General features: G+C 36.9%; 1 protein-coding gene across 1 annotated transcript; it reads right to left on the reverse strand.

Annotated features, from left to right (window-relative positions):
* Positions 1–3,088: 3,088 nt before the first annotated feature.
* LOC121237022 lies at positions 3,089–3,750 on the reverse strand. Its single transcript, XM_041133575.1, has one exon. It carries the CDS (start codon positions 3,601–3,603, stop codon positions 3,100–3,102), a length of 504 nt encoding a protein of 167 aa, XP_040989509.1. The 5' UTR covers positions 3,604–3,750; the 3' UTR covers positions 3,089–3,099.
* Between the last annotated feature and the right edge of the window lie 16,400 nt (positions 3,751–20,150).

Genomic DNA, 20,150 nt, shown 5'->3' on the forward strand with positions numbered 1-20,150 from the left:
AAAAAAAAAAAAGGTGTAAGACTTTATATTCTAAAACTATAACTAATATTACTCTTTAAAAAAAATAAAACGATTAAATAAATAGATATTAACATCCATGATAAACTATCATGTAATAAAACCAATCATCACATACACTTTTTTGGTCGTTTGATCTACTCGTTCTTGATCTCCTTCTATAAGCCATAACGGAAGAATCAAGGAAGAGATAGGAGTAGGATCTGAAAAATGTGGTTGGAATTAATTTAGAAACCCATAATAAATTATTAGTCTGACCCACGCAGTACAATCATCTTGTTATAATTAATGATCATACACATGAACCCCAATCATTTTCATGCATCAACGTCACAGACTCTCAAAATTGCATTCGATATCTGGGCTCAGTGACATGCATTGATTGTTTGTGGTGCATGCCACATCCGTTTTGGAAATATTGTTTGAATATATAGATGTTTAGATTCCTGGACATGCAAAAACCAAGTAGAAAGTGGGTATTAAGTAACGCCCCAAATCCGGGTGACTTGGAGAATTTCTACTTGTCACTCATAAACATATCTCCCAACACATCCAAAGAATAAACTCCAAAAAAAAACTTCATAAATGAAAACAATCTCAAATCTTCTCAATAATCTCATTACAAACTCCACACAATCTTTAATGCTATAATAATAAATCAAAGGGGTCCATAACCTCCCGATAGTCATAACAAACCAACTAAATCTTTCATAAATCTTACTAAATTCAAGACATAAATAAAACTCAAAGATATTAAAACTAAGAACACCAGAAATCCTTCTTCTACCAACATCTCCTCAGCTTACACACAAATAGCATTCTAATCCAGGTCCTCATTTGGACTCACCACATCATCTGAAAAATATTATAATGATAGGAGGTGAGTTATCAATAACTCAGTAAGCAGAAATCATATGCTAGCGTGCAAACATGAGCATTTATCAAGGAGAGTATGCAGAACAAAATATTTTTCCAGAGTTATCATGCAGAACAGAACATATTTTCAAAATAACAGAGCGATGGTTTTAAAACAAGTAAAACCCATGGTACTTTGGCATAACATAAACTGAGTATCATCATCAAATCAAAACAGAGCATCAAACAGAGCAGAGACCATGTTTCACCCCCGTGGTAGGGTTGTGCTAACCCCGGTGGCCAAACCAGGCAGAGACAGAGGTGAAATCTTTCCTTTATTCTTCTCGGAGCCCAGAGTGTGCACACAGGAAAGACCACAATAAAACCACTTTGTTTCCAAAGTGGGTGCACTCAGAGACAGAGAAGTTGGTACCAACCCAAACAGAGCAGAGCATAACAGAGCAGAGCAGAGCAAAGCAGAGACAGAATCAGATACGAAAACCAGTACACCATGCCAAAGGTTTTCAGATGTTATAACAAAATAATACAGAGTACCAAAATAGAATCATACGGTTACACACGCTGAACACAAAAGCCAGAACCTCTTTCTAAAAAAAGAATGCACAACTTTTCATATCCTCAATATCGCTCTTTTCCAGATTTCAGAAACCACATGACAGAATTTAGCTCATGTCTACACAATGCATGCCAAAACATATTTTTTTTTTCCTTTTTCACACAGATTTCATGAATAATGCAGATAAGTGACCGAGGTTGATCTTTATTTTCACAAGTTCCCAACATAACACAAAATATGCAAGTTTTTCATAAAATCAGCCTCAGTCTTATTAACTTGTATAAAACCTAGCATAGGAACCCCACTTACCTGACTCCTGTAGTGTATTATCTATGACTTGGATACGGTCTCTATCCGTCTCGCCACCTATTCATAAGATAATATAAACTAAATATTAAAATCCAACAATACACAATTGGTCTTAAACAACTCAAGACTCAAACTCTAGACCATAATTCAACGAGTTTAATCAAACTTAACTAGCCAAATAACAATCCGGACAGCCCACCCTTCGACCCAAAATATTCTATACTAAACTCAGTATGTTGGTTATAAGTGGAGACTGATTTGGAACTAAAAAAAATGTTTGCTGAAAGTTGGCTTGACAGTTGGCTCGAGCCAAGTTCGCTCGACAGACCGCTCGAGCGAAGGCAAGTCAGAGAGGTTCGCTCGAGTCTCGCTCGACACTCCGCTCGAGCTAATGCAAGACAGAGAGGTTCGCTCGAGTCTCGCTCGACACTCCGCTCGAGCGAATGCAAGTCAGAGAGGTTCGCTCGAGTCTCGCTCGACACTCCGCTCAAGCCAATGCTCATTTGGCTGTTCGCTCGAATCGCGCTCGACAGTCTGCTCGAGCGAAGTACGCAGATTTTGCGAACAAAACCAATTTACACTACACAAAGCACTCTTCTTTCCATTCCCAACTCCATGACATAAAGTATAAACTAACACTTCCAAATATTTTCTCCAACACCAGTCCAACAATTCCACTACAATGAAACTTCAAATAATCCAAACCTAGGACAAAACACCAACCCGAAATACTCACCACGCAACAACCAGAAAAACTCACAAAAACTACTCAAACTCACAGCCAAAACAGATATTGCATCAAAAAGAAGATAAACCAAACCCAAAACTAAGAAGCAGAAATCGCACGGTTACAGAAGGAGAAACCGATACTTGGATGAGAAAGAAACCCTTACCAATCGAAAATGGAGGGGATGCGAATTTATGCCCGTGAGTTGCAGACTGAAACCAAAATGCAAAAATGGAGGAAAAACAGAGTATAGCAGACGGCAACACTCGGGAAACCAGAAGCAACGCAGCAACAGAAATCCACGTGAGGAGGTCTAGGGCATGGGATTCGAAAACTCAAACTAATGCCAACAACAGGAAATAAAGATGAAACCGAAAAGAAAAGAGAGACGTGCGCGAGAGAGATGCGGGAGAAACTGAAACTGAAACAGAGAAATGCGGAAAGAAACGGAAGTTGAAGGAGAAAACACTCACCTCAAAAACGACGTCGTTCAGGATTCTCACTAAACACGAAAATGGCTGGGCCATTTTCACGCACTGATCCGAGCCACTTTGATGAAGAGGCAGGGCCTTACATTCTCCTCCCCTTACAAGAATTCCGTCCTCGGAATTCGTTACAAGCTATAATAATTTATTTCGAACAAGTGAGGATACTTTACTCGCATCTCTTCCTCGAATTCCCAAGATGCTTCATTGATAGCATGATTATTCCACAATACTTTAACCAAAGAAATAGTTCGATTCCGCAACACTTGCTCTTTCCTGTCCAGAATCCGCAATGGTTCCTCGGTGTAGGTCATGTCCTCTTGAATCTGCAAGGGTTCATGATCTATGATGTGAGTGGGGTCATGGATATACTTTCTCAACATGGACACATGGAACACATTATGCACTCCCGAGAACGCCGGTGGTAGAGCCACCCTGTACGCCACCGGTCCAAACCGATCAAGAATCTCAAACGGCCCAATGTATCTAGGACTCAACTTACCTTTCTTTCCGAATCTCATAACTCCTTTCATTGGTGAAATTCTCAAGAAAACCTTATCTCCCATCGCAAATTCTAACTGACGGCGGCGTTTATCTGCATAGCTCTTCTGTTGACTTTGAGCTGCTTTCATTCTAGCCCGAATGATATCTATCTTTTCGGTGGTCTGCTAAATAATCTCTGGCCCTAGAAGTTTCCTTTCACCTACTTCATCCCAATACAATGGAGACCTACATCTCCTGCCATACAAAACCTCGTAAGGTGCCATCCCAATGCTAGCCTGGAAGCTATTATTATATGCAAACTCAACCAATGGTAAATGTTGCATCCAAGATCCCTTGAAATCCATCAAGCATGCCCTCAACATGTCTTCTAAAATCTGAATAGTTCTTTCTGACTGTCCATCTGTTTGAGGATGAAAAGCGGTACTGAAACTTAGTTGAGTACCCATTGCCTCCTGTAAGCTTTGCCAGAACTTCGAGGTAAAGCGAGGATCTCTATCCGACACAATGGATACCGGTACTCCATGCAACCTCACTATCTCCCGCACATACAGTTCAACTAGTTTCTCTAGTTTATAAGAAACTTTAATGGGCACAAAACGGGCGGTCTTCGATAAGCGATCCACGATCACCCATATAGTATCTTGCCCGCTTACGGTCCTTGGTAGACCTGTCACAAAATCCATGGAGATATGTTCCCATTTCCACTCTGGAATCTGAAGTGGCTGTAATAATCCTGCAGGTTTCTGATGTTCCGCCTTCACTTGTTGGCAAGTCAGGCATTGTTCTACGAATTTAGCAATTTCCCTTTTCATGCCATTCCACCAAAAGGACTCTCTCAAATCCCGATACATCTTGGTACTCCCTGGGTGAACAGTATACAAAGAACGGTGTGCCTATTCAAGAATCAACCTTTTTAGTTCATCATCAGCAGGTATGCATACTCTACTCCTAAACCTCAAAACTCCATCCTTGGAAATACAAAAATCAGGTTTGTCCCCGTTTCCGATCTCTTCCGTTAGCTTCACCAACTCTGAGTCCACTTTCTGAGCATCTTTGATTCTATCTATCAAAGCAGGTTGAACCACTAAACTGGCCATGACAGCACTTGTATCACTAGAAAAGACTTCAATACCGGCTCTTTCTAAATCCATCAGCAACCTATGCTGAGTGGGAATAGCTGCAATTGTCGGTCCCACTGACTTCCTACTTAAAGCGTCGGCTACAACATTAGCTTTGCCTGGGTGATAATTAATGGTGCAATCATAATCCTTGATCAACTCAAGCCACCTCCTTTGTCTCATGTTTAATTCTTTTTGGGTAAAGAAATACTTCAAACTCTTGTGATCTGTAAAAATTTCGCACTTTTCTCCATACAAGTAATGTCTCCAAAGCTTAAGTGCAAAAATGACTGCCACGAGTTCCAGATCATGGGTGGGATAATTCTGCTCATACACTTTCAGTTGGCGTGAGGCATAAGCTATAACCTTCCCATGTTGCATCAGTACACACCCCAAACCAAGCCTAGAAGCATCGCTATAGACAACAAATCCGCCTCTAGCTGTGGGAACTGTTAACACCGGGGCTGACACTAATCTCTGTTTCAACTCTTGGAAGCTTTCTTCACACTTTGCTGTCCATTCAAACCTATTATTTTTCCTGGTGAGTGCAGTGAGAGGAACTGCTATCTTGGAAAACCCATCAATGAATCGACGGTAATACCCCGCCAATCCCAAAAAACTTCTAACCTCATGAACATTCCTCGGTGCCGACCAATTAACCACGGCTTCCACTTTTCCTGGGTCCACTGAAATACCATCCTTCGAAACTACATGCCCCAGAAACGTGATTGAATCAAGCCAAAATTCACACTTCTTCAACTTAGCAAACAGCTGCTTGTCTCTGAGTGTCCCAAGTACCAACTTCAAATGTTCTTCATGCTCGGTCTCGCTTTTGGAGTATATCAGTATATCATCAATAAAGACAACCACAAACTTATCCAAAAACTCATGGAACACCCTGTTCATCAAGTCCATAAATACGGCTGGGGCGTTAGTCAGGCCAAAAGGCATGACCAAAAACTCATAATGGCCATAACGGGTTCTGAACGCCATCTTAGCCATGTCTTCAGCTCTGATCTTCAACTGGTGGTAACCTGATCGAAGATCAATCTTCGAAAATACTTGAGCACCCTGAAGCTGATCAAACAAATCCTCTATACGGGGTAGCGGGTACTTATTCTTTATGGTCACCCGATTAAGTTCCCTATAATCGATACACATTCTCATCGATCCATCCTTCTTCTTCACAAAAAGAATTGGAGCTCCCCAAGGTGAAACACTGGGCCTGATGAAACCCTTATCTAACAAATCTTGCAACTGCTCTTTGAGTTCCGCTAATTCAGATGGCGCCATGCGATAAGGTGCTTTCGAAAGGGGTGCCGTGCCTGGAACTAACTCAATAGCAAACTCTACCTCCCGCTCGGGTGGAAGTCCCGATAAATCTTCAGGGAAGACCTCTGGATAATCTCTCACAACAGGTATTTGGTCCAACATCACTTCCCCCTTTGGCGCTTCTACCACACAGGCTAGGAATCCCTGACAACCTTCATGCAACAGTTTTCCAACCTGAATGGCAGAAATGATGGGTGGAGTCAACCTCACTTTTGACCCTGTGAACCGAAATTCACCTTCATTAGGGGGTCTGAATACCACTTCCTTTTTAGCACAATCAATACTGGCGTGATAGGAAGCCAGCCAATCCATACCCAAAATTACATCAAACCCAACCATGTGGAAAACTATTAAATCTGCTGGCATCAGTCTTCCCTCTATAGAAAGAGGGCATCCAGGTAAAATCTCACTACAGACTACAGAATTTCCTGTTGGGGTCGCAACCACTAACTTGTTCCTCAACCTTTCAGTATCTAAAGTGCAAAATCTAGAGTACGCCGTGGAAACAAAAGAATGTGTCGCTCCCGAGTCAAATAACACAAAAGCATTATTAGAAAACAGAGAAAGAGTACCTGTGATCACATTCAAACTCATCCATGAACCAAGAATATTCAAAGTCTTAACCAGAATCAATCAAAGAAAAGAAAATAATAGAAACTATAAATCCTTGAAGTAAAACCAAAGAGTCATACCTGTGATCACGTCATTCCTACCCTCAACTTCTCCAGGTGTTAGTGCAAAGACTCGAGCAGGCGCAGTAGGACGTTGATTGCTGCCCTGGGCCGATACTTCATTCCTCTGAGGTGGCGGTATGAATGTCTGGTTGTTCCTATTTTGCATTGGGCAATCCCTGATGTAGTGACCTGTTTTGCCACAACGAAAACACAATCCCGCCCCTTTTCTGCACTCTCCGGAGTGCACTTGATTGCATGTCCTACACTGGTAGGGCTGTTGATTACTCTGAACCAGCCTTTTCCCTGAACTACTACCCTCATTCCTCTTTTTCCATGGTCCCTGATCCATGCCAGACTGGTACCCAGTAGGAGTAGTCCTTTTTCTCTGTTCATGCATTGCAGCGCTTCTTTGAAGGGTTATTTCAAAAACTGTAGCTTTATCCACCAATTCTGAGAAGTTCCGAATCTGGAAACCCACCACACGCACGTACAGTTTCTCATTCAGTCCTTGCTCAAATTTGCGTGCTTTCTTTTGCTCATCGGGAATCAAATAAGTAGCAAAATGGGATAACTCAGTAAACCTAGCAACATACTGATGTACCGTCATGGTTCCCTGAACCAAGGTGGCAAATTCCATAGCCTTGTCCTCACGGAAAGAGCTAGGGAAGAAGCGCTCAAGAAAGATCTGCTTGAAGTGCAGCCAACTGACTATCTCTGTCCCCTCAGCTTCCCTGATAGATCTTTCAGAGATCCACCACCTCTTCGCTTCCCCAGTAAGCTTGAATGTGGCGTACGCCACTTTTTGCTCCTCAGTACAAGTTAGGACTCGCAAAATCTCCTCAATGTCCTGAACCCAATCCTCCGCCAAAGTTGGATCGCCTCTCCCATCAAATAAAGGAGGGTGCATACAATTGAATTGCTCAACAGTACAACCCCCTTCATTGAAATTACGCTGGCGACCCGTGGGATTTTGCACAAGGTCATCAATTAACTGATGTGCAGTTGCTCGTAACACGTCGGAAGCACTCGGGTTTGCTTCCCTTTCGTTCTCGATCGCATTCAGATCCGACATGCTTCGTTCTCTACGACGAGGTGGCATCCTGACAAAATAACTAGAATTTTTTTAAAATCGCTTCGAAAATAGAATTTATAAGAACATAGAAAATTAGTGGTATTTGTAAAAACAAAACGTATATATATATTAGAATTCAAAAATATAAGAATATCTATAACAGAGACAAAAGAGGAACGCACAACGGTAGTAATAGTCAATCTCTCCCAAAAATTTAACATCTTACTCCATCTGAGTATTTAAGAAGGCTCCGCCACTAAACTAAACCTTAATCAATATGAATTTAGTTCATAGACCTATGAAATACCACACTTCATAGTTATTTGCAAACCCTGCGAATTCTAAGACTTCCCACTTCAACAATATTCAATCCTATGCACCCACAGAAATCTAAACCTCCTAGGTTTATAGTATGCAGAATTCTAACCTGTCTCTGATACCAAATGTAACGCCCCAAATCCGGGTGACTTGGAGAATTTCTACTTGTCACTCATAAACATATCTCCCAACACATCCAAAGAATAAACTCCAAAAAAAAACTTCATAAATGAAAACAATCTCAAATCTTCTCAATAATCTCATTACAAACTCCACACAATCTTTAATGCTATAATAATAAATCAAAGGGGTCCATAACCTCCCGATAGTCATAACAAACCAACTAAATCTTTCATAAATCTTACTAAATTCAAGACATAAATAAAACTCAAAGATATTAAAACTAAGAACACCAGAAATCCTTCTTCTACCAACATCTCCTCAGCTTACACACAAATAGCATTCTAATCCAGGTCCTCATTTGGACTCACCACATCATCTGAAAAATATTATAATGATAGGAGGTGAGTTATCAATAACTCAGTAAGCAGAAATCATATGCTAGCGTGCAAACATGAGCATTTATCAAGGAGAGTATGCAGAACAAAATATTTTTCCAGAGTTATCATGCAGAACAGAACATATTTTCAAAATAACAGAGCGATGGTTTTAAAACAAGTAAAACCCATGGTACTTTGGCATAACATAAACTGAGTATCATCATCAAATCAAAACAGAGCATCAAACAGAGCAGAGACCATGTTTCACCCCCGTGGTAGGGTTGTGCTAACCCCGGTGGCCAAACCAGGCAGAGACAGAGGTGAAATCTTTCCTTTATTCTTCTCGGAGCCCAGAGTGTGCACACAGGAAAGACCACAATAAAACCACTTTGTTTCCAAAGTGGGTGCACTCAGAGACAGAGAAGTTGGTACCAACCCAAACAGAGCAGAGCATAACAGAGCAGAGCAGAGCAAAGCAGAGACAGAATCAGATACGAAAACCAGTACACCATGCCAAAGGTTTTCAGATGTTATAACAAAATAATACAGAGTACCAAAATAGAATCATACGGTTACACACGCTGAACACAAAAGCCAGAACCTCTTTCTAAAAAAAGAATGCACAACTTTTCATATCCTCAATATCGCTCTTTTCCAGATTTCAGAAACCACATGACAGAATTTAGCTCATGTCTACACAATGCATGCCAAAACATATTTTTTTTTTCCTTTTTCACACAGATTTCATGAATAATGCAGATAAGTGACCGAGGTTGATCTTTATTTTCACAAGTTCCCAACATAACACAAAATATGCAAGTTTTTCATAAAATCAGCCTCAGTCTTATTAACTTGTATAAAACCTAGCATAGGAACCCCACTTACCTGACTCCTGTAGTGTATTATCTATGACTTGGATACGGTCTCTATCCGTCTCGCCACCTATTCATAAGATAATATAAACTAAATATTAAAATCCAACAATACACAATTGGTCTTAAACAACTCAAGACTCAAACTCTAGACCATAATTCAACGAGTTTAATCAAACTTAACTAGCCAAATAACAATCCGGACAGCCCACCCTTCGACCCAAAATATTCTATACTAAACTCAGTATGTTGGTTATAAGTGGAGACTGATTTGGAACTAAAAAAAATGTTTGCTGAAAGTTGGCTTGACAGTTGGCTCGAGCCAAGTTCGCTCGACAGACCGCTCGAGCGAAGGCAAGTCAGAGAGGTTCGCTCGAGTCTCGCTCGACACTCCGCTCGAGCGAATGCAAGTCAGAGAGGTTCGCTCGAGTCTCGCTCGACACTCCGCTCAAGCCAATGCTCATTTGGCTGTTCGCTCGAATCGCGCTCGACAGTCTGCTCGAGCGAAGTACGCAGATTTTGCGAACAAAACCAATTTACACTACACAAAGCACTCTTCTTTCCATTCCCAACTCCATGACATAAAGTATAAACTAACACTTCCAAATATTTTCTCCAACACCAGTCCAACAATTCCACTACAATGAAACTTCAAATAATCCAAACCTAGGACAAAACACCAACCCGAAATACTCACCACGCAACAACCAGAAAAACTCACAAAAACTACTCAAACTCACAGCCAAAATAGATATTGCATCAAAAAGAAGATAAACCAAACCCAAAACTAAGAAGCAGAAATCGCACGGTTACAGAAGGAGAAACCGATACTTGGATGAGAAAGAAACCCTTACCAATCGAAAATGGAGGGGATGCGAATTTATGCCCGTGAGTTGCAGACTGAAACCAAAATGCAAAAATGGAGGAAAAACAGAGTATAGCAGACGGCAACACTCGGGAAACCAGAAGCAACGCAGCAACAGAAATCCACGTGAGGAGGTCTAGGGCATGGGATTCGAAAACTCAAACTAATGCCAACAACAGGAAATAAAGATGAAACCGAAAAGAAAAGAGAGACGTGCGCGAGAGAGATGCGGGAGAAACTGAAACTGAAACAGAGAAATGCGGAAAGAAACGGAAGTTGAAGGAGAAAACACTCACCTCAAAAACGACGTCGTTCAGGATTCTCACTAAACACGAAAATGGCTGGGCCATTTTCACGCACTGATCCGAGCCACTTTGATGAAGAGGCAGGGCCTTACATATTATATATTCCTAAGTATCAAACAGCAAGATCCCATTTCTGTCAATCTATCGTACATGCAGCATGTATACTAATGTTTATTCCTTATCTTTAGTCGCAATCCAATATATCTATATCTAAATAAATATATATATATATATGTGTGTTAATGGACAGTACTACTGTCACATGTCTAGAGAGAGTAATGTCTTTGTTTTTTTAGTTTCTATTTCTTGAAAATCGTATTTTTTAAAGGATGAAGTGACATGGGAGTGAGGAAGATGATAAGGACATAGGATGCGGATCGTCGATCATGCAAGGCCTTGAATAAGAGAGGCAAAATTTGGATAAGAACAAAATAAAGACACTATATACATAGGATGGGTATCGTCGATCATGCAGACCATACTATTTTGTAAAATAAGTATACGACATTTGCACAACTCATAATTATATTTAACATTAGTCTTAATTAAAAAAGTATGACCTCTTAATTAAAAAAGAAAAACACCAAACAAAGCAATAACACGTGTGCATGTGTGTTTTGTCGTGACTTGTTCTAACATGAAAAGATGACTTGGTAGGATATATCGTTTTGTTTTTCTTTATTATCAAAACAAATTATTGGCGCACAATAATTATTACACAATAATTCTCCGACTCAATACCTTCATATAATAAATAAAATATTTTCAATAATAAAAAATTATTATTTCATGATTATATATGTAATGGGATCGCATAAACAGATTGTAAAATAATTATGTAAAAATTTCTATCATTTTTCAGTCACTATTAATAACAGAAACGCTTCAGAACGGAGACACCTAAAATGTGGGTTTATCGGAGACCAATCAATAGATGACACGTAAGCCTTCCATGCCATGTTAATGTGGGGACGCATACAGGGTCATCTTGTTTTGTCCTTTCCGAATGAGTTTCTCTCTCTCCTTCGTTCTCGATTTCCTTTCTCTCCTTCGGTAATTCATCCCGAACCACTCTCGATCAACTCTCTCTCATTCGATTTCAGAAACGCTTCAATCGACTCTCCCTCTCTCTCCTTCGATCAACTCTCTCTCGCTACTTCGATTGCGTGACTCTCCTTCCCTCTCTCTCAGCAAATTCCTCTCAAAATCAATCGGTCGACTCTCTCTCTCTCTCCTTCGATCTTTCAAGACACCAAAAATGTGGTTCTCTTCTATATATGCTCTGTTTGGTGCTTCTTTTCTACTTTTTTTTTTCCTTTCTTTCTTGCGGGGGTAATTGGAATCGTTGGATGATTACTGGATGAACATTTTTTCTAATTTTTGTATATTATTTTTTTCCAATACCCAATTCCTAAACTTTCTTAATAGTTGTATTTGTGTTTTTGAATCCCTTGTGTGTGGTTGTTTTATCTAATTGTTTATTGTTTTGCTTACGTAAATTACCTATTATTTTCTGGTTCTGATTTTCCAACTTTTTCAGTTTTCTCCCCCAAGCTTTCGAGATTTTCTTTTCTTGAGTTTATGATTTGGTTCTCGATATCATTTCAATTCTCTCTTTTCCTCTCGCCTTGTCTTTTAGTTTTGCATATATGGGAGCCATTTGGTGAGACTCATTTGTATGGTTCTAGTCTGATTTGTCCACAAATTTGCTGGCCTGTAATAATATGCTTGATTTTGTTTCTTTCGACAGAGAGAGAGGGGAGGGGAGAATCGGATCTAGTGAGAGAGCAGAGAGAGGGGGAGGTCATGTGCGCTCGCTTACATGTCTATTTCTTACTGATCTCCGATATTCAAACTTTATAAGAGTCTCCGGTCTGAAGTTATTCTCTATTAATAATGGTTTGTGTAAGATGGAGGGGCGTCCACATAGGCAAACCCCTCCTATGTTGTAACTAGGTTACATACTTAAGAATTAAAGTGGAAAACAACCACTTTATCATTTGGCTTAAAAGGCTGGTTTTTAAAACCAGTTGTATGAGATGCACAAGGAGGGCTATATATAGCCCCTCAAATGGTTTTCAGATAATTCCACAAAATACAGAATCTCTCTCTTTTTGTTCTCTCTTGTAAAAGTATCTAGGTTGTAGATTTATTGCGTATTACTCCTAATTTATTCTACGTAGTATATACTTCACCACCAAAAGGAGACGCTTGAGGCTTGCTGGATTATTTGTTCAGCCTGGATATACTTATGGAGCAACTCAATAAGTTGTGCTTGAGATATTCCGCTGAGTTCTCTAACATTGGTATCAGAGCATGTTTTTATTTGTTCTCAATTTACCAAAAACTATATGTGGAGGTGCAGCGCGCACCACCTAGTTTCTGGACAAAGTCTTGTCTTGACGGCTGAGGGTGAGGATGCGGCTACAATTGAGGCTGAGGTTGTGGCTACTTGTGGCGGCGGTAGCTGCCTTGCTGTGAAGAGGCACTGTTCACTACCTCTCTACTAAAGTTGCTTAGGAAAAAAAAAAGGTACCAAGCAGTACAGAGGTAGTGATTTTGTTCTCACGAAGAGTGATTACTGATTAGTGAATTTTCACACAGATCTTTTGAGTACAACCCCAAACTTTCTGTTGTCATTATTATTGACTTCTGGGATAATATTGAAATTGGGATAATAATGGCCATGGGGACCATGATTTTGTTCTTGCTTTTATTTTCTTTTCTTTTCATGATGATAGTATAATAAAAATTGAAAAAAAAATATTATTAAATTTTTAATATTTTATTATTATTTTGACTAATAGATGGATAATCCAATGTGAAAATTAGTTTTGAGTGAAATAGGCAAATGCAAAATCATGTCATATTATGCAAATTTTGCATTTGCATTTCCATAATCCAATACTAATGCTCTTAGATACATGCTGTTTTTTATTATTATTTCATAATGTTAATTTACATGTGATCTTTTATTTAGTATTTTAGATTAAATTTGATTACATGTATGTGTAAATTAAATATGTGGATATATACTTATTTTATCAACTATGTATGTTAGGCTTGAATGTTTAGGCATTAGCCTTCATTTTTTTTTTTTAGTGATAAAATAGAAAATTCGTGCTAAGTAGTCTTAATTAGTATTGTCAGTGTGAATGATAGGCTGCAAGTATTGTCGTGACCCTAATAAGAACTGTAAATGCATTGTATAGTCAAAAGATTACAGTGACCCCAGTAAGAACTGTGAATGCATTGATGGAACAAGAAAAATGGACTGTAATGGTCTTAAAAGAACGATCTTTGTAGATTGGCCCAACAAGTTTTTGTTGTCTGAGTAGTTGTCCTTGTAGATTGACCCAAAAAGTTACTACAATTTTAGTAGGTTCTGTCTTTATATGTGACTTACATTTAACTAGGGTTAGATGACTACTTAAGATAGTGAGAGTATGGTTGAGATTCAAAAGGATATGGGTGAGACAAAATACATTTTGAGAGTTAAGATCTATAGAGATCGATCAAAGAAACTTCTATGTTTGTCCCAACAGACTTACATAAAGAAAGTTCTTAAGTATTTCTAAATGAGTGAATGTAAACTCATTGACACCCTTATTGCTAGAGGCGAGAACTTGTCCAAAGAGATGTGTCCTAAGACTAAAAAAGAAATGGAAAAAATGGTTCGTGTCAACTTATGCTAATGTTGTGGACAACCTGATATACGTAATGGTGTGTACTCGGCCAGACATATGCTATGCAGTTGACTTGATCAGTAAATTCCAATCTAACCTCGGATTGGCTCACTGGAAAATAGTTAAGAGAATTTTGAGATATCTTGAGAGAATTGTGGACTATGTGTTGTGCTATCAAGGTTCGGATTTGTAGCTGAGAGGTTACAACAATGCTGATTGGGGTAGTAACCTAAATGAGCACAAATCAACCACTAGGTATGTCTTTCTGCTCAACAATGACACCATTACATGGAAAAGTAAGAAACAATCTTGTATAACCTTGTCCACCATGGAGGCAGAATACATAACTTGTTTAGCAGCAGTTCAAGAAGCTATTTGGTTACGGAGGTTCCTCAAGCATTTAGAAATTGACATGAATACTTCAGATCCGGTGACAATATTCTACGATAGCATGGCAGCTCTCTCATATGCTAATGACTCAAACTATCATGGAAGAACTAAACACATAGATATAAGATATCACTACATTAGAGATATGATAGCGCAAAAGGAAGTGATTCTGAAACATCTTTCTACGAGTCGCATGGTTGTTGATCCCCTAACAAAAGCCTATAGCAAGAAATGTTTTTGTGGCTCATGTTAGGAATCTAGGACTGCATAGATTGTGAATGTAATTTGTGTTTCAGTTGACATTGAGATATAAAATTTCTTTTGGGATATTAATGTAATATGACTTTATTCAGTTCTTGTCTTTATTGTATTATTTTTCGGATACACACACAAGTTATGTCAACAAGCTTAGATCAGTTCATTTACACGGGCGATTGCCTTTGACACTTGAATAGCGAGTGAAAATGAGACATTATGTCGCTAGACACTTGCCCAAGGGGATAAGTTGGTTGACACAAAGATATGTCGCCTTAATGAGAGTTAAGATGAGGTCTAATGTATTGAGAGGACCTTGTATGGATACCTCACAATCCATGTAGATTGTGGTTAGCCATATGCGAGATCCTCTTTGAGCATTGAAGGCAAGCAAATGGAGAAACTTGGGTTAGATATTTAAGTAGCGGCTAGACTAAGATCTGTACGGTGTTGATATAGACATATACTTTTTGAGAAAGAGAAATCCACCGTAACATGTATTTCATACTACATGTGCTTATTCGACCAAATGAGTAAGTGAATAAATGGTTCTCTTCTTTCTCATTGTGTGAGTCTCATATTTTAACAAGTTTCCTTTATTTACCTTTGATTTATGTCATAAGATGAAGGTTGTAACGCCTGCTACATTGACATATTGTCTATGACCATGATTGATACAGTCTAAAGAGACATTACTGAGAAAACGGTTTGACCAAAGTTGAATGACATGAGGGTAAATGAAAGACTATTTGACATCGTATCTTCTATGACGCTACACATTGGTAGCGACTAAGGTTGTGAACACATCGAAATGATTTAAAGGTAGTCAAGCATTGTTATGAGTTTTTAACTCAAGAGTATTTCGAAAATACTTTATATAATGCGATCGAATGAGTCTAGAACATGACAAGACACTTTAGGGACATTGCTATGCTAGTCTTCTCTGGAATAGATTTGGTATAGTACTCCCACCTTTCTTTTTGCAGGTGTGCTTCGTGGTTGCACAACCTATTTACTTGTATGAACTATGAACAAGATTAAAAACGTTAGAGAGATGCAGACCTGGGATCATGAACACTATGTGTGAGTGAGAGATGTAAGATGGAGGGGCGCCCACATGAGCAAACCCCTCTTGTGCCATAATGGCACGTAATGCATAGCTTAATGGCTGTGTTACATGCTTAAGAATTAAAGTGGCAAACGACCACTTTATTATATGGCTTAAAGGCTGTCTTTTAATGCCAGTCGTATGAGATGTATAGGGAGGGCTATATATAGCCCCCTCAAATGGTTTTCAGATAATTCCACAAAAGTATAGAATCTCTCTCTTTTTGTTCTCTCTTGTAAAAGTATCTAGGCTGTAGATTTGTTGAGTATTACTCTAATTCATTTTACATAGCATACTTCACCACCAAGAGGAGACGCGTGAGGCTTGATAGATTATTTGTTCAGGCTGAATAAACTTGTGGAGCAACTCAATAAACTGTGCTTGAGGTATTCTGCTGAGTTTTCTAACAATATGTATAGCCTCTAATTTCTCGTTTCAATACTCTCTCTCAAACTAATGGGACACTAAAATATTAACCCTAGAACATGCTCTGATAACATGTAACATCTCTTCTGTAAATATTTCGTTAGAACTCGAACTCAAAACCAATATTTTTTAACATTGAAAATCATCAATTATTTCCAAATACTTAAACTAATAGGCTGTTTTTTTAGTGGAATAAGACATGACACCTCAGTACATTAACCAAACAAGTATTTGGTTTATTATTGGACAGTCTACACTTTTGACTAATTCAATGACCCCTATGTTCATGAGCTCTATCATTAATATACATCTTATCTTAATCATTCCTTTTATTGTTCGAATATCCCTTTTTATTATAGTCAATATATCCAATCAAGTAGATGAAATCCTTTACAAAATAAAAACAAATAAATCCAATCAAGTTGATAATCCAAATTCATCCAAAGGTGGATTTCAAGTTGTAAAAATATAATCATTCGCGTGAAATCTTGGAAATTAAGATTTGATAAATTAATAATTATATAATAAATAAATAATCAAATTATTTTATTTATATATCAAGTATACCACTAATTTGAAAGTCTCTCATATCATTTAGTGTAAAAATATTTATATTTTTAAGACACAATAAAAATCTTCGTCACTCTTCCTCGTTTGGTTACACAAATGAGATGAGATAAAAGTTAAAAATTGAATAAAATATTGTAGAATATAATTTTTTAACATAATTTTTATTTTAAAATTTGAAAAAATTGAATTGTTTATTATATTTTATATGAGAGTTTGAGAAAGTTGTAATAATTATATGAGATGAGATAATTTGGTTTGTATATCCAAACCGACATTTTCTTCATCTTGACAAATTGTAGGAGGTCAAAACACTTCAACGATGATTCTGACTCTCTTGAGAACATTATGGCCAATTTTCTCTCCTTCCCACACCACTTCTAGAAAACTTTAAAAATTTTCATCCCAAAATGATTATCATCCTACAATGGAATATTATCTTCTTTTTCTTCTATTTCTTTTTAAAACAAAATTAAATTGGATTATGAAGTAGGAGTATGTCATTACCCCACATCCCTTTTCTATTTGTTCTTAACAAGCCAAGTCTCAGTGAAATGGTGAGAAAAGTATAATTATGATCATGTTGTTAAGATGTTCTCTTAAGTTACTAAAGTTCTTGAAGTTTTAGTCCACCACAACATATTTCAAGCCAAGACAAGAAAAATTATCATTACTGTTTCCGCATACGCATCAATACAAAGCAACTTTCGGCAACCGCCGTCATGTTACTGTATAACTTTTACTATTATTTTTCAGGTGTAATTATCAAATGCACCGCTAAGAAGCCTATAAAAAAATGTTACTTATCATCCCTACACCACACATTACATGTGATTTTTTATCTTTTATTTTTTCTCTTAGCAAGTATGTGGTGCAGGAATGGTGAGTAGAAGAATTCAATTAGTTTCATAGAAATAAAACAAAAAAATAAAAATAAAAATAAATTAAAACATGTGTGATATGTGGTGTAGGATGATATATAGCAAAACCCTAAAAAAATCTAAAAATTATTTATATATATATATATATTTTTTAAAATATAACTAACTTACATACAAAAAACTATGTCCACTAAAGAGCTTTTGCACTCATCATCTACACACACCACACTTATTTATTTTTATTTTTATTTTTATTTTATTTTTAAATTTTTTTCTTTTTAAACTAATTGAATTATTCTACTTATCATCCATATATCACGCATTTAATAAGAGAAAAAATTATATATGATATGTGGTGTGAAGATGATGAGTAAAATTTTTCGGAATAGATTTGTCCACTTCGTCCATTTACTTTTTTTTCTAGGCGACCTCTTCCATTTACTTTTTTTTTTTATAATAAACATACCTTCACTTGTATAAAATGAAGATAAATTGTATTTGTAGTTTTTAAATAGAGATTGTATATACAAGTCTTTCATTAAATAGAAAAAAAAATATTATTTTAATAAAGATATTATTGTAATTTTTTAAAAAATTAAAAATAAAATTAACTAAACTTATAATGCAGTCCTCCAATAAGAACTGTACGTAACATTAAAATGAAATATGAATACATTTACTTGATTGAAAAGAAAAAGGTAGAGTGGCGTTCCCGTAAATTCAGTACGAAAGTGTACCCTTCCCTTCTCACTTTATTATTAATTTATTATGTCGATAGACGGAATGGTTAACTGTTAACGGGAGCTTGCGTTTTCGTAACGGCATGCCGCGTTAAGGGATCTCAATTGGCAAGTGTGGTAACCCGAAAGACAATTCAGTTCGAGTTGAAGGTCAACCGCAATACCTTTAGGATATTTACCCTTTGAATCTAACTCTATTTACAAAATTGCCATTCTACTTTCCGGTTTTTGTACCCTGATTATTATTTATCAATCTTCTTCGCACAAAACCCCCTCCTAATTATGATCTGTCATATGTTTAAAGATTGGTCGAATAATTGGTAACATAAGTTACAAGAAAATAACATAAAATAATAAAAATATATAAGAAGTCATGATCTAGAGTATATAATTAAATTAATGCTAATTATAGTGCTAAGTTATGCAAGTCTCGTGCATTTTTTTTGAAAAAAAGTAATATCTACTATTAAATTTTTTTTTTTCATGTTAACAGTGGATTTCATATTTATCATTTTTTTTCATATATAGCGCACGAGATTTAAACACCTTAAACCTGTAAATATAATTTCTCATATAACTAACTAGATGCCTTAGATGTCAAATTGAGTAGTTCAAACTTAAAAGACTACTATTCTATATGGTTGGAGAAGTTTTAGAAGTATCACGTGACATTCTTATGGGTGTAGTAAAATATTATAAATACCATGTGATTTATATAAGCAAGACCCAAATAATTGGAATATGACTTCTTTATACTTTTCACTCGTTTTCTTTTAAAATTTACCTTCTAATATTACCTGTCTAAGATTGCTGATGTCTAACACTGCTGATGTATTAGCTATAAAAAGAAAATGAAACTCAAGAGTCAAACCATAACCTTTGATAAATACCTGCTACATCAGTAGTGTTACGTGAATGTTACACATTCAGTAGTCATAAACTATAACACATGTTACGTGGGTGTTACGCTTTTGTTGAGATTTGAAAGTCAAACCAAACCATAACATGCTCTTTTTTAGCATTATTTTTTTTTTAACTGAGAAATTATATATATAAGTTTCAAATAAATAAATTTTGTACAAATCTTTATAAAAAATGGATCTCATGTTAAAAAAAAATAATTAAAAAAGAAATAAACTAATATTTTTTAATTTATTTCTTTTTTAGTAACACTCACTTTTTTATAAAAAGTATATACGAAACTTATCTATTTGAGATTTATTTTAACATTACTATGTTAGAGACTTGTGTTGGTTGCCCTACTTTATATCCTACAAACATTTTACTGGTTTGATAAAAGAGCACAAAGTTAATTGGCACTATTAAAAAGCTTTAAATCATATCTCTTTTTTATTATCAGCCATTGACAAGAAATTGGTAGGTTCATAATTCCTTAGATGACACACTAACTAATCTGGTTTAAACCAGAACTTTGAAAGCAAATCATTCTTTTTTCTCAATCAAGTTGGAGGTCGTGGCATTATCAGTAAATTTATCCAATGCCAGAGGCTTTTTATCATCTGATCCCTCCGATTTCTTTCTTAATTGTCACGGTCACGGTCACGG

The sequence above is a fragment of the Juglans microcarpa x Juglans regia genome, chromosome 6S, assembly GCF_004785595.1.
Source record: "Juglans microcarpa x Juglans regia isolate MS1-56 chromosome 6S, Jm3101_v1.0, whole genome shotgun sequence".
NCBI classification, from domain to species: Eukaryota; Viridiplantae; Streptophyta; class Magnoliopsida; order Fagales; family Juglandaceae; genus Juglans; species Juglans microcarpa x Juglans regia.